This window comes from Thermobia domestica, chromosome 11, assembly GCF_964235325.1.
Source record: "Thermobia domestica chromosome 11, izTheDome1.hap1.1, whole genome shotgun sequence".
Lineage (NCBI taxonomy): Eukaryota > Metazoa > Arthropoda > Insecta > Zygentoma > Lepismatidae > Thermobia > Thermobia domestica.
In genome coordinates this window covers 133,511,122-133,524,922 of record NC_137464.1, presented here as the reverse complement: position 1 = coordinate 133,524,922, position 13,801 = coordinate 133,511,122, and the positions used below count along the sequence as shown (strand labels likewise).

General features: G+C 39.9%; 1 protein-coding gene across 1 annotated transcript in view; it reads right to left on the bottom strand.

Annotated features, from left to right (window-relative positions):
• Positions 1-247: 247 nt before the first annotated feature.
• Positions 248-13,801, bottom strand: part of LOC145664455 (aconitate hydratase, mitochondrial-like) — a 417,790-nt gene continuing 404,236 nt past the window's right edge. The window contains exon 15 of the mRNA XM_081731145.1: positions 248-864. Coding sequence (XP_081587271.1) covers positions 727-864 — 138 coding nt within the window. The 3' untranslated portion in view covers positions 248-726. The remainder of the gene's footprint in view (positions 865-13,801) is intronic.

Genomic DNA, 13,801 nt, shown 5'->3' with positions numbered 1-13,801 from the left:
AGTTATTCGGGAAGAATAGGAATCAAACTGTCCTCAGTGGATTTCCTATTTAATCCTATGTAAGTACAATTACAAGATTTGTAATATATCAAGTAAATTCATTAGTATCTGTTCAATTCTGTACTCAGTTGTCTGAATTTCTTTAATTTTAATCGCTTCCTGCAAAATTCTATAAAGTAGTTATTATATGGATAATCTGAATTATGGGAAATATCCATTGGTTAGGGATTAGAAAATAGAATTCTAGTAGTATAACTTGAAAATTTAATATTCCATTTGTACAAACACTTGCCAAAAATCAGTCTAGAACGGCAGCATATAAACATGTAGTTAAATGCCACCTGACAAGTTCTTCTAGTATCAAAAGTTTTTTAAATACACAATACTTATTAGACTATACTGTCTGCTGCAGAACAATGGTTTTATAATACTAGAAATACTGCTCCTTGCGATGCAAATACTGGCTTGACAAGTTTCAGTGAAGTGGACAAACCACGTATGAATGACTTTTCTTCTTAAACTGTATATTAAAATATTCACAAGAAAATAAAGCAGACATACATTTTTCACTCAGAATACAGCTGTAAGCATTGAAAATAATACCACACTTGATTTCACTTCGTAAATGGCAACCACCATTAGACTTACGAAGTGTAAGATATTCATGTTTCGATGCTCATTACAACAGTCTATTGTACTACAAATATAATCTTTTTCACATGTATCTTATTTCGCGAAGACCTCTTTCATTCGATTCAGCGCACTTCCAGCCTTAAACCATTCAATCTGCTGCTCATTCAGTGTATGGTTTAGAGTGATTGCCTCCACTGAGCCATTTGAATGCTTGATTTCTGCTTTGACTGGCTGAAAATAGGAACAAATTATTTCAGTATACATATATAATTGAAAGAGAAACAATTGTTCGAATTTTGTATTATAACTGAAACAGCGTATATTTTTCTTTAGTATGTCTGTAATTATGTCTTCACTATTCTCTGATAGTAAGTCGTTACACTAAAGACTAAAAGGTACACTATGATAACTTTTGTTAAAACGCTTGACTAAAAAAGACAGAACGAAGTGAAAAAACGACAAAAACATTAAAGTAGAGAGGGAAAAGGTGAGAAGCAACCAAGCAGGAGCTAGATTAGAATTGTTCTATATATTGTATCTATTGTATACATACATACAGGGTAGACTATTTTTATTGATACGCCTTTGTAACGTTTACACTAAAGGAAGGGAAACGCTGAAATTTTGTATCATGCAAATATCGGCTGAGAGACATTGACGTAGTCTGTGATACCACAAAATTAAGTGTTTCCAATCAAACATGAAATTATATTATTTTCAAATGACACTACGTCATATTATTCCATATTTCAAATTTACATGTAAAAGGAAAACATAAAAACTACACTTGTCATGCAGTGTTGGAAACTAAAGATGCTACAGTATCACGAACATTTATATTTTGATGGTCTCTACAGCGGTAATAACGGGAATAAGGCAGACGGGACAATGCGCATTAAAAGTATTTTAGTGTATAATACTATGATCATGATATGACAGATTTCGTATGAAGACGAACAAACTTAAAAGGGATTGAAAATTTAACTTTTCTTTTCAGAAGCATTTATTTCGACAAACTGCTTAGATAAGTACACTCATGTCCAAAATGATTGTCGCATATCTATAACTGTCTTCTTGTAAGAATATAGTTTGATAATGAATTTGCAGGGTACTTTCAATACTGATACTATGTGTACAATAGGGAAATGTATATTTGTGGTAAATTTCATAGGAAAAGAATTATAAATACGAAAATTATAATGAGTAAAATAAAATGGTGCTAAATGCATAATGTGAACAGCACATTAACAGTGTTTTTATATAATATTTGCATATCAAATTTTTGCTATATTTTGGGAATATTTAATCTTTTAATTTGGTCAATTTACATATTCATTCTATTTGATTTGCATATGTAGCAGCGGGAGCAGACGACAAATTAATATTTTATGTATATATAATATTGGTTTAGTGTATTTGATTATATGTAGAGCAACAACTGGACTGGACATGATACTGGGACAGAGATATTTTAATATAATTTACATATTATAATGGAGAAGATAGAAGATTTTGAGCTTCATATACGCTAGTTTGCTTTTTGTAGAGACAGAGAAGTCCTGAGAAAAAAAAAACTTTAAGAAAGCTTGCTTCTCTCTTGGGGCTTTGTTCTACTGCAGCTTGGAGATGTACAATTATCCACTGTAGCCATCCTATTTTGATATTGTGTCCATGAGCTCCAAACTTCGTCCATAAGCAGAAATAGTCACACTTCCTAGTGTGTTATTTGTTAGGAACATACACTGATACCGTGGAGACGGCAAGTCGATGTTCACAATAAGTTCGAAGCAAGCAAAATTTTAGCATATCCGTGGCAAATTGGCGATACAATAGAGTGTCAACTTTGCAAGCCACACCTCTTTTTCACGTCCCAGATACAAGATGCGTGGCTTGGCCAACGAACTTCTGCCTGAAAGGAGAAGTTGGAAAAATTTGAAATTTTGGAAGAGTCCACTTTGGTCCTAGTTGTAATAATTCAGAAACATCCGTCAGATGTCTCTGGTGTGTGGTAATGTTCGTCTGCATTCCCCTGCCTGGCTGATACATGAGTGTGTTTTGTAATGTGTAAATGAACTTTCTGGATGTATCCGTATTATTTAGATATAATTTAAATCGACATTTTGTTTGTTATATTATTAATGGCTTGTTCTAATAGTAATCATAAGCCTGGTTGATGGTTTTGAGAGGTGACCTATGGGCAAACACAAACCTAGGTTTTTTACCTCGACCATATACCAATGCTGGATGCTAAAGAAGGGAACCCTCAACCAAGAATCAATCCTTATTTTCAGGTGCCAGATCATGACAGCCCTATAGGGACTGTTCTAATATTGTATAATATATGTAGTGTGTTTATATTATGTCATCTACGCCGGAAAACATTCTAAAGTAAAAACATTAAAAATAAACATTCCAGGTTTACGCCATGCTAAATGTCACTTGGACAAGAGGTTGAGTAATTCATAACTAGATGGCAGCACAAGTCACGACAGTTTCACGAACATGACTAGTGACAAGTTGAGTATTATTTTTTTGTGTTTAACTAAACATTGCAAGTTAACAGAATATAGTGCTTGTGAGTTAGATACATCAAATAAAAGCTTATTAAATAAGCTACCGGATGCATATAGTGACATAAAACAATTTCATTGGTGTGAGTTAAAAAACGCATAAATTTAAACAAACTTGTTGAGCTTAATAGTTAAGTAGGTCACAAGCAAGCGTCCGGTGAGGGTGGAACCTACCCTACCTATTTTGGAGAAGTGGTTGAAAGTGGTTTGACCCGACGCGGAGTTCAAACAGACAATGAACTTCCGTGTGAATATAACAAAAGCGCGGAGAACATAAAGGACAGTTGATTCATAGTTCCGGGAGGATACACGTCGTTTGTGAAAATTCGGTTCTTGACGGTTGATTGATAATTTTGATAGTGTTGAGAACATGTATGGCGAATTCAGTTTTGAAGTGACAGTGTTATTTTAACTGAAGTGCTTTGCTGAAACTATTCACGAGAATCATGTTCCAAGCTCAAGAGAGCATGTTGTTATTTTATTCGTTGTGAATATTAAACAAATACTAAGTTATTGGTCTTGAAGAACTTAGACGCCAGTCATTTTAGACCGTGACCAATGTCGCTATACTTCGCAGCTTGTTTTAATCAGATAGTACACACGTACAAGAGACTCAGCAAATAGCCTTGTACAATTCTTCCGTGTAAATAGTTTTAATATTTTATGTAATTTCGTGATGCTGCGAATGAGAAATTAATACGAACATGATCAGAAGGACAGCCTTCAGAGCCGCCACTGAAGGAACGAAGCCCAGCTGCTATTGCTGACCGACAACCACAGAAGGAGAAACAGCTGAGATCCAGAGATCCATAAGAAGAGGGGATATGGTAACTCCAGTCAACCTTGGCCATCAACAACAGGGAGCAGAAGGAATCGACGTCGTGGTGCAGTGAAGTTGGAATAAACTTAGATGGACACTTCAAGAGGAAGACAACGATGAAAGTATTTTAACTTTGTGCACGAACAATGCGATAAGCGAGAGCTCCGCTTCCTTATAAGTGTTTTACAAAATTTAAAATATTTTTTTTTCTTGTCTCATTTTCGAGACTGCGCGCGCGAGTGCTGTAATAAATTATTTGTGCATAAGTGGAGTGTTCGTCCTACACATTAAAAGGATTGGAGAGAAAATTTTGGATTCTCTTTTTCTTCAGACAGCTTGGCCGTCAGGTATGTGTTACAATTTCCTGTCCTTATGTCTTCTTTTCAGGCCAGATGCCGGTATTATGCCTAAACCGTGAATACGATGAGCATGTTTCATACTGCTGTTGGTAATTTTCACACTCAGGGTGGATGTTAAAACCGCACATCCTTGAAATCAAGAGTTTCATGCTAATTATTTTCTAGATTAATTTTTCAAAATTTTGCTATTAACAATTCAGACTCTACCGACTGACCTAGTTTAAACTTTGTGAGTGGAAGGGTGTGCATAATCTTAGTAATTATTCGCTTGTGTGTGATGTTTCCTCCAACATTTTCATTCTAGTAAATTAATTATTATTCTAAATTATGCATCACATACATTAATTCTTCCCCCCGTTCACAAAGAACTTGGCTGCCGTTCGCGTGGGGCTCGGCACACACCATCCTGAGTGTAACTTTTGAATAATGTCCCTCGTAAAGTTTGTTTTGAATAGATAACGTTGTGGTAAGAAAGTAAAGTTTTTGCATTTGTCTGTTTATTTGAAATAAAATGCCACAACGAAAGAAGAAAATTACCCAACGGATTCACGGTGATTAGGACAAGCCAGACGCGAGTCAGTATATGTTTTCTTTCAGGTTGTCGCGGGAAGCCATCCAGAAAGTTTATGATATATTAGTGTTAGCTTCTTGGTGCGTTATTTGTGTTATTGCTTTTGCGTTGTATGTGCATTTCTTTTAAAGTGTGTTGAAATCCTTAGAGTTTTGGAGGGGAATAATTTATTAGATATCAGAGAATCGATAGGCACGTTAGAGAATATTTTTGTTTATTGTTATCATTTAGAACACATTTATGGTTATAACGCTTAGAAAAGCTAAAGAAATGGAGGGCTCTGCAGACAACAGTTTAGTTCAAGATCAATTTGCGCAGGTTATTGAGTTCCCGTCGGAGTCTCAGGACACCGTAGGTGTTGCAATAGGCGATGTAAATACTTATCTCCAGGAAGTAGTTCCGCCTGGAGAAAGTACCGTACGCAATGAAAGGGTAAACGAACCGGAGCAGGTTAGGGAACCGATTCCATCCACCTCAGCGCAAGTCACAAATACCGTTACTGACCCGTGTCTCGCGTCGCTGTTTAATATGATTAAAGAGATGGCTGAGATACAAGAAAAGTCATTAACTGAGATTTCGGGAAAATTACAAACGCAAGAGAAGAAACAAGAAAAGACGTTGCTAGAAATTTCGAAGAAGCAAGAAAAGTCACTGTTAGAAATTTCAGATAAACTAGAAAAGCAAGAAAAAACACAGGAAAGGTCACTGTTAGAGATTGCAGATAGATTAGAAAAACATGAGAAAAATCTAGAGAAGCAGGAAAGGGCACAGGAGAAGACATTAGAAGAGATAGCGCACAGGCAGGAGAACTCTAGTAGAGTTATGCTAGAGAAGTTAGAAGCTGTCGAGAAGCAGATTACTGCCAGTATCAGGCAGGAAATGCTTCAAAATGTCTCAGAGCTGGAGGCCAGGATTGATTCCTCAGCGGAAGCTCTTGAGTCACGGATCGCAGCATCCTGCCAGGAGCTAAAAACTTCCGTCGAAACTACTGAAGAAAGAGTAAACCAACTGGAGGTCAATACTGAGAGTAGGATAGGCGAGATATCTGAGGTCCTTGGTTCGGATCTAGCGCAAGTCTCTCGTGATGTCAATCATTTACGTGGTGACATGGAGAGAGTGGGCGAGAATGTAGCTGCGATGTCAAACGAAGTAGACCGTGTCAAAGCCACCGTAGAGAGTTCCGTAGGGCACTTACAGTCGAAGTTAAGACGTGCGGAATTGAGATGGGAGGAACAGTTGGAACTGTTAAGGGAGTCGGTGCGAGAGAGAAAGTTCCAGCTGTCAAAACACAGCCTCTGTTCCACATGATGGAGTTGACACGCCGGTCGCTGGACCGAGCCATGCGAGACAGTCCCCTGAGCTCTCCTGACGTGAGAGTTCAGATGAGCAGGCTGCCCCTCCCACCAACAATAATAACACCAGCAATAGCAGTAGTAGTGTTTCTACGTGTCAAGTAGCATCTGCGTTAGGGCTACTGCATAGAGACTTATTTCTTCCCACGTTTTCTGGTTCTGAATCAGAGGTACCAGCCCACAACTTTTTGGTCGAATTAGAAAATTACTTTCTTCTGGCACACCAGTCAGGTCAGAGACGGCTTGCATTTTCATCCCACTGTTTTCGTGGAATATCACGAAAATGGGTGCAGGTCACATTAAAGAAGTGCCGGAGCTATTAGGACCTCATAAAGCACTTCAAAGAGGCCTATTTAAGTGAAGAGAAGCTCGCTAACCTCCGTGCCTCCATTCTAACCTCGAGATTCGAGACACGGGGCAGTAAGAAACCCACAGAATACTTGTTGGAGTTGCTACACACTAACAGTATTCTCGACCCCCCTTTGCCTCCCCAAGTATTGTTGAGGGTATTACCGCGACAGTTGCCGTTCTCGATCTATAGGTGCATAGTTTCTTCGAAACCGCGCTCTATAGACGAGTTGCTAAGTATAGTAGGTGAGCTGCAGTCCACCTACCAGCCACCGAATTCAAATAACAGGAGGGGAATCAATGCCCTTACAGTTGAAGAAGAAGAAGAAACAGGGCGCTCTTCCCCCCACCAAGGAACAGTAGGCCGAGTAGCCCCACAAGAAACAGGAGGTTCCATAGGGACACTGGACCTTATCAGACTAGGGGTAACAGGAGAGGCTATAGTAATAGAGATAGCAATCAAAACGGCAATTGGCGTTCGAGAAACTCCAACGGTCAGTCGCGTGACGATGGAGGGTCTCGAACTGGGAACCAAAGCAACAGAGGGCAAAGGCGAGGTAGGAACCGGGGTCGTGGTAACATGCAGCAACGAGACCAATCGGAATAGTGACTATGCTGCAGAGGTGAATCAGCTCCGTGTTCACGACCAGAGGGCTACACAGTCCACGAGACAAGTCTCGTCTCGTGGCAGTTCCCGTGCGAATAGCCCAGGGAGCAATCAGCGAAACTGAGAACTGTCCGCATGTTCTCAGAACGGTACCTTGGGTACTAGCGTGCTGAATATTCTTGGAAGACCGGCGAATTTTAATACTGGGAATATGCGTAATAGTGTAGTGGAACAGTCATGCATTAGAAGAAAAGGAAGAAGATAGTTGTGAGACATATGTGAAAATTATTGAGACACTTGAGAATGAGGACTGCGATACTTGTAAGAGAATTATAGGCACCACACATTTCAATCGTGGAGGAAACGACGACATTCGTCATTCTGAAATTGTTTTTGAAAAGAAATGGGGACAAAATTAAAATTGATAGGAATTTGTTCGATGAGACGAATGCGATTTTTAGGGATCTTTTAGATACGTCAAATGAGAAACTACCTACAAATAATTTAGTGACACTTCCAGAAGTAGAAGTAGGTTTGTTTGGAAACAAAATTCTGGCATTATTGGATAGCGGAGCAAGTATTTCTGCGATCTCGCTCCAATGTTGGGAAACAATAAGACAGCGTGACCCCCCACCAGCGTTTATTAGGTCATCCAATATACGTGTCAGTTCTGCGTTCGGTCGTTCCGTAGCGTCGATCATTGGTCAAGTGTTATTAGAACTAATTATTGCGGGAAAGGAGTTCTATACTTCAGCAATAATTGTGAAAGGGCTCAATCGTGAACTCATTTTGGGTTCACAGTTCTTTGTAGAAAGTAGGGCAATATTGGATTATGAGAGAAACGTCCTTTTGTTGAATCACCGCCACCACATAGAAGTTTCTTTTCGCGACATAGAGGTCGAAGAAGAAGAGCTAGTTATAAGAAAATTATCCTGGGAGTTCGAAGATGATGTGGTTGATTTATATAATCCCACTGTTAGTAGTATGTGCGCGTCAAGGATAGGACCGCTGACTACGCCGCAGTTCGCGCTAGCGTCGGCAGATGGATGCCACCAGCAAGAGTTGGCTACTCTGCGCAGCCGGTTGGACGATGGGAAATTCCCAACCGCAGCCGTACTCGCAAATGTTGTGTACTCGCCACAGGAGTGGGCGAAGGTTCGAACCCAGGCTACACCCAATGACATTAGAGACCATGTCGAAAAGTATACGGATTTGAGTGGGGATGAGAAACAGAAGTTGTACGCCGTGCTCTACAGACATAGGGAGATCTTTGATGAGAAGCCCGGTACAGTAAAGGACTACCATCACACAATTGAAGTGACCGATGACCGACCAATGAAGACACGAATGTATCCGTACCCGCTACGGCACAGAACTGCTGTCACGAACACTATTAATCGATGGTTGGCGTGGGGGATCATAAAGAAGCATCCCATTTCTTATCTAAGTCCGCTGGTCATAGTACCGAAGAAGAATGGGTCACTCCGTATATGCCTGGATGCGCGCAAGCTCGGGTCCATTACGCGCTGCGAATTCGACCAGCTAATCCCTGCACTTAGTACTCTTCAGGATCTTTGTGAAAGGCGCTGGTTCAGCAGCCTAGATGCAGTGGATTCTTTCCAACAAATCCTCGTTGAAGAAAATAGCCAGAAATATTTAGGTTTCCTTCACGATGGAATAACGTATGTTTTAAAGAAACTGCCATTTGGCACGAAGCAGAGCTTAGCTTCATGTGTGCGTGCGATCAATACCATTCTCGGGGATGAGTGTCGTGATTTCTGCGGCCATTATGTGGACGACGTGACGATATCGTCATTTTCTTTTGAAGAACACATGCGCCACCTAGATGTAGTCTTAGGAAAGTTGAAGTTAGGAGGTCTCACACTAAGACTTCAAAAGTGTCAATTTGCTCGCCGTAGAATTTCAATTCTAGGTTATGACCTCTCGCCTGCTGGAATTGAGAAGTCGCAGGAGAAACTAGAGAAGGTCATGGAGTTCATAAAACCCAGAAATGTCAAGGAATTAAGAAGTTTTATTGGGTACTGCCAATTTTATAGAATATTCAGTACGCAGTATTCAGAAATATTGTATCCCTTATTTCAATTGCTAAAGAAGGGAGTGAAATTTAAATGGCTTCCCTGTCATGACGAAGCGTTTCAAAGGATACGTGAAGTCTTTAGAGAAAAAGTAGTGCTAAAGAAGCCACTCCCTGACAGACAGCTTATTTTGGAATGCGATGCATCCGACGTAAGCTGTTTGTCACATCTTTATCAATTAGATGATGGTGAGGTCCGTGTAATTGGGATGACGTCACGCATCTTCAATGCGGCAGAAAGGAACTATGGAATTTCTGAGAAGGAAATGGCAGGACTAATAGATGGGGTCAACAAGTTCAAACACTATTTAGTTGGAAATCATTTCAAAATTCGCAGCGACCATCAATCTATTCGCTTCTTGCTGTTATGTAGGTTAACTTCTCAGCGTCTCATGCGTTGGGTGCTTACTTTGAGTATGTTATCATTTCAGTTTCAGTATGTGAAGTCAAAGGACAACTTGAGCGATTATCATTCTAGGTACCCACCAAATACAGGAGTGCAATTTGATAAGGCAAAGAAGCTTGTTTTGAACGAATCTCTCATGACCATTCTAACCCACATTCCCAGTCAGATGAGAGAATTGATTGCAGTGTTGCCAGAGCTGCAAACATCTGACCCTGTATTTGGCGACGTCAAGAGAAAGCTGCAGAGTCAGGAAAACTCTGGGAAAACCGCCAGTGAACATCACCAGTACTTACTGTCAAATGGACGGCTATGTAAACGTGACCGGTCTGGTCTACGGATTTGCATACCGGAAGTACTTGTGCAGCCATTGTTGGAATATTACCACAATGAGCGAGGACACCTGTCTGCTAGTAAACTCGTGCCGATGCTAACAGAGTACTTTGTATGGCCGAAGATGAGAAGTGCCATCAAGAAATTCTCAGCTTCCTGTGGTCTGTGCCAGAAAGCATCCCCCCCACATGTATCGTTCGGGACCACTGAACCCAGTATTAGTGCGCCGTCCTGGGTATATGATCTGCCTGGACTGGTTGGGGCCTCTCCCCTTGGGGGTAGGCAACGTGAGCTACATTCTGGTGTGTGTGGATGCTTTCTCGAAATTGATTGGATTATACGCTTGCAGAAGAGCCACCACAGATACAGCGTTGAAGAAGCTGAAGGAGTTCCTGAAACTGTGCCCGTCCGCCGAGATTATTTTGACAGACAATGGGACACAGTTCTCAAGTTCGAAGTGGAAGAAGGAACTCTCGGACTTGAACCTTAAGCACATCTATAGTACTCCGTACTATCCTCAAGGAAACATGGCTGAGGTGGGTGTGAAATCGACAGTGAGAATGTTAAGAAAACTGTGCCATGACAAGCAGAAAGAATGGCCCAAACATCTTGAGAAAATAGAAAAGTGTCTTAATTCAAGTATACATCTGTCGACTGGTTTGAGTCCATACCAAGTGCACCTGGGAGAATCACCATCCAGAGAATTGTCGAAAATATTTGAGATCCCAGAAGTAGAGAGACACAAGTCCTTACAGTACTACGCAGAGTTAGCAGCACGAAATTTGAAGAAGTCTGCACAGAGAAGAAAAAAGGCCTTCGATAAACGTCGCGAGCCAGTGCGTTTGGAGGTTGGAGAACTAGTACTGGTCAGAGCTTTTCCCAAGTCTGACGCTTTCTCGGGCATAACTAAAAAGATGCTCCTCCTTTACACGGGACCTTACACGATCCTTTCCACATCAAATAACAATGTGTGTACTCTCGGTGATCCTGAGACGAAAGAAATAAAAATGAAACGAAACGTGTTCCACTTGAAGAGGTATGTACAGCGCGAAGCCGCACCTCAGCAGGAACCAGCTGACCTGATGACGTCGTAGAAGAGGAATGTAAACAAAACGCGTCATACAGGAAGGAAAGCTGAATGATCCCATCATTCACAGTCGCACCTCTTCTTTACTGGCACAAGAGAGTTGATGCGCCGAATGGTGTTTCGCATATAAATAGGTTGCATATTGCTGTTGTATTAATAGCTAGTTTTTTTCTCTTTCTTTTTCATTATTTTGGGTATATTTACGGATGTTAGGAATATTTTGTTTAACTTTATGAATATACGGATCATGTATGATATTTGCGTAAAATGTATTGTCTCCACTTCTGAGAAAATGCAACGATTAAGCAATTAACGGTTGCATTTCCTTAGGAGGGGAATAATGTGAACAGCACATTAACAGTGTTTTTATATAATATTTGCATATCAAATTTTTGCTATATTTTGGGAATATTTAATCTTTTAATTTGGTCAATTTACATATTCATTCTATTTGATTTGCATATGTAGCAGCGGGAGCAGACGACAAATTAATATTTTATGTATATATATTATTGGTTTAGTGTATTTGATTATATGTAGAGCAACAACTGGACTGGACATGATACTGGGACAGAGATATTTTAATATAATTTACATATTATAATGGAGAAGATAAAAGATTTTGAGCTTCATATACGCTAGTTTGCTTTTTGTGGAACAGAGAAGTCTTCAGAAAAAAAAAAAACTTTAAGAAAGCTTGCTTCTCTGTTGGGGCTTTGTTCTACTGCAGCTTGGAGATGTACAGTTATCCACTGTAGCCATCCTATTTTGATATTGTGTCCATGAGCTCCAAACTTCGTCCATAAGCAGAAATAGTCACACTTCCTAGTGTGTTATTTGTTAGGAACATACACTGATACCGTGGAGACGGCAAGTCGATGTTCACAATAAGTTCGAAGCAAGCAAAATTTTAGCGTATCCGTGGCAAATTGGCGATACAATAGAGTGTCAACTTTGCAAGCCACACCTCTTTTTCACGTCCCCGATACAAGATGCGTGGCTTGGCCAACGAACTTCTGCCTGAAAGGAGAAGTTGGAAAAATTTGAAATTTTGGAAGAGTCCACTTTGGTCCTAGTTGTAATAATTCAGAAACATCCGTCAGATGTCTCTGGTGTGTGGTAATGTTCGTCTGCATTCCCCTGCCTGGCTGATACATGAGTATGTTTTGTAATGTGTAAATAAACTTTCTGGATGTATCCGTATTATTTAGATATAATTTAAATCGATATTTTGTTTGTTATATTATTAATGGCTTGTTCTAATAGTAATCATAAGCCTGGTTGATGGTTTTGAGAGGTGACCTATGGGCAAACACAAACCTAGGTTTTTTACCTCGACCATATACCAATGCTGGATGCTAAAGAAGGGAACCCTCAACCAAGAATCAATCCTTATTTTCAGGTGCCAGATCATGACAGCCCTATAGGGACTGTTCTAATATTGTATAATATATGTAGTGTGTTTATATTATGTCATCTACGCCGGAAAACATTCTAAAGTAAAAACATTAAAAATAAACATTCCAGGTTTACGCCATGCTAAATGTCACTTGGACAAGAGGTTGAGTAATTCATAACTAGATGGCAGCACAAGTCACGACAGTTTCACGAACATGACTAGTGACAAGTTGAGTATTATTTTTTTGTGTTTAACTAAACATTGCAAGTTAACAGAATATAGTGCTTGTGAGTTAGATACATCAAATAAAAGCTTATTAAATAAGCTACCGGATGCATATAGTGACATAAAACAATTTCATTGGTGTGAGTTAAAAAACGCATAAATTTAAACAAACTTGTTGAGCTTAATAGTTAAGTAGGTCACAAGCAAGCGTCCGGTGAGGGTGGAACCTACCCTACCTATTTTGGAGAAGTGGTTGAAAGTGGTTTGACCCGACGCGGAGTTCAAACAGACAATGAACTTCCGTGTGAATATAACAAAAGCGCGGAGAACATAAAGGACAGTTGATTCATAGTTCCGGGAGGATACACGTCGTTTGTGAAAATTCGGTTCTTGACGGTTGATTGATAATTTTGATAGTGTTGAGAACATGTATGGCGAATTCAGTTTTGAAGTGACAGTGTTATTTTAACTGAAGTGCTTTGCTGAAACTATTCACGAGAATCATGTTCCAAGCTCAAGAGAGCATGTTGTTATTTTATTCGTTGTGAATATTAAACAAATACTAAGTTATTGGTCTTGAAGAACTTAGACGCCAGTCATTTTAGACCGTGACCAATGTCGCTATACTTCGCAGCTTGTTTTAATCAGATAGTACACACGTACAAGAGACTCAGCAAATAGCCTTGTACAATTCTTCCGTGTAAATAGTTTTAATATTTTATGTAATTTCGTGATGCTGCGAATGAGAAATTAATACGAACATGATCAGAAGGACAGCCTTCAGAGCCGCCACTGAAGGAACGAAGCCCAGCTGCTATTGCTGACCGACAACCACAGAAGGAGAAACAGCTGAGATCCAGAGATCCATAAGAAGAGGGGATATGGTAACTCCAGTCAACCTTGGCCATCAACAACAGGGAGCAGAAGGAATCGACGTCGTGGTGCAGTGAAGTTGGAATAAACTTAGATGGACACTTCAAGAGGAAGACAACGATGAAA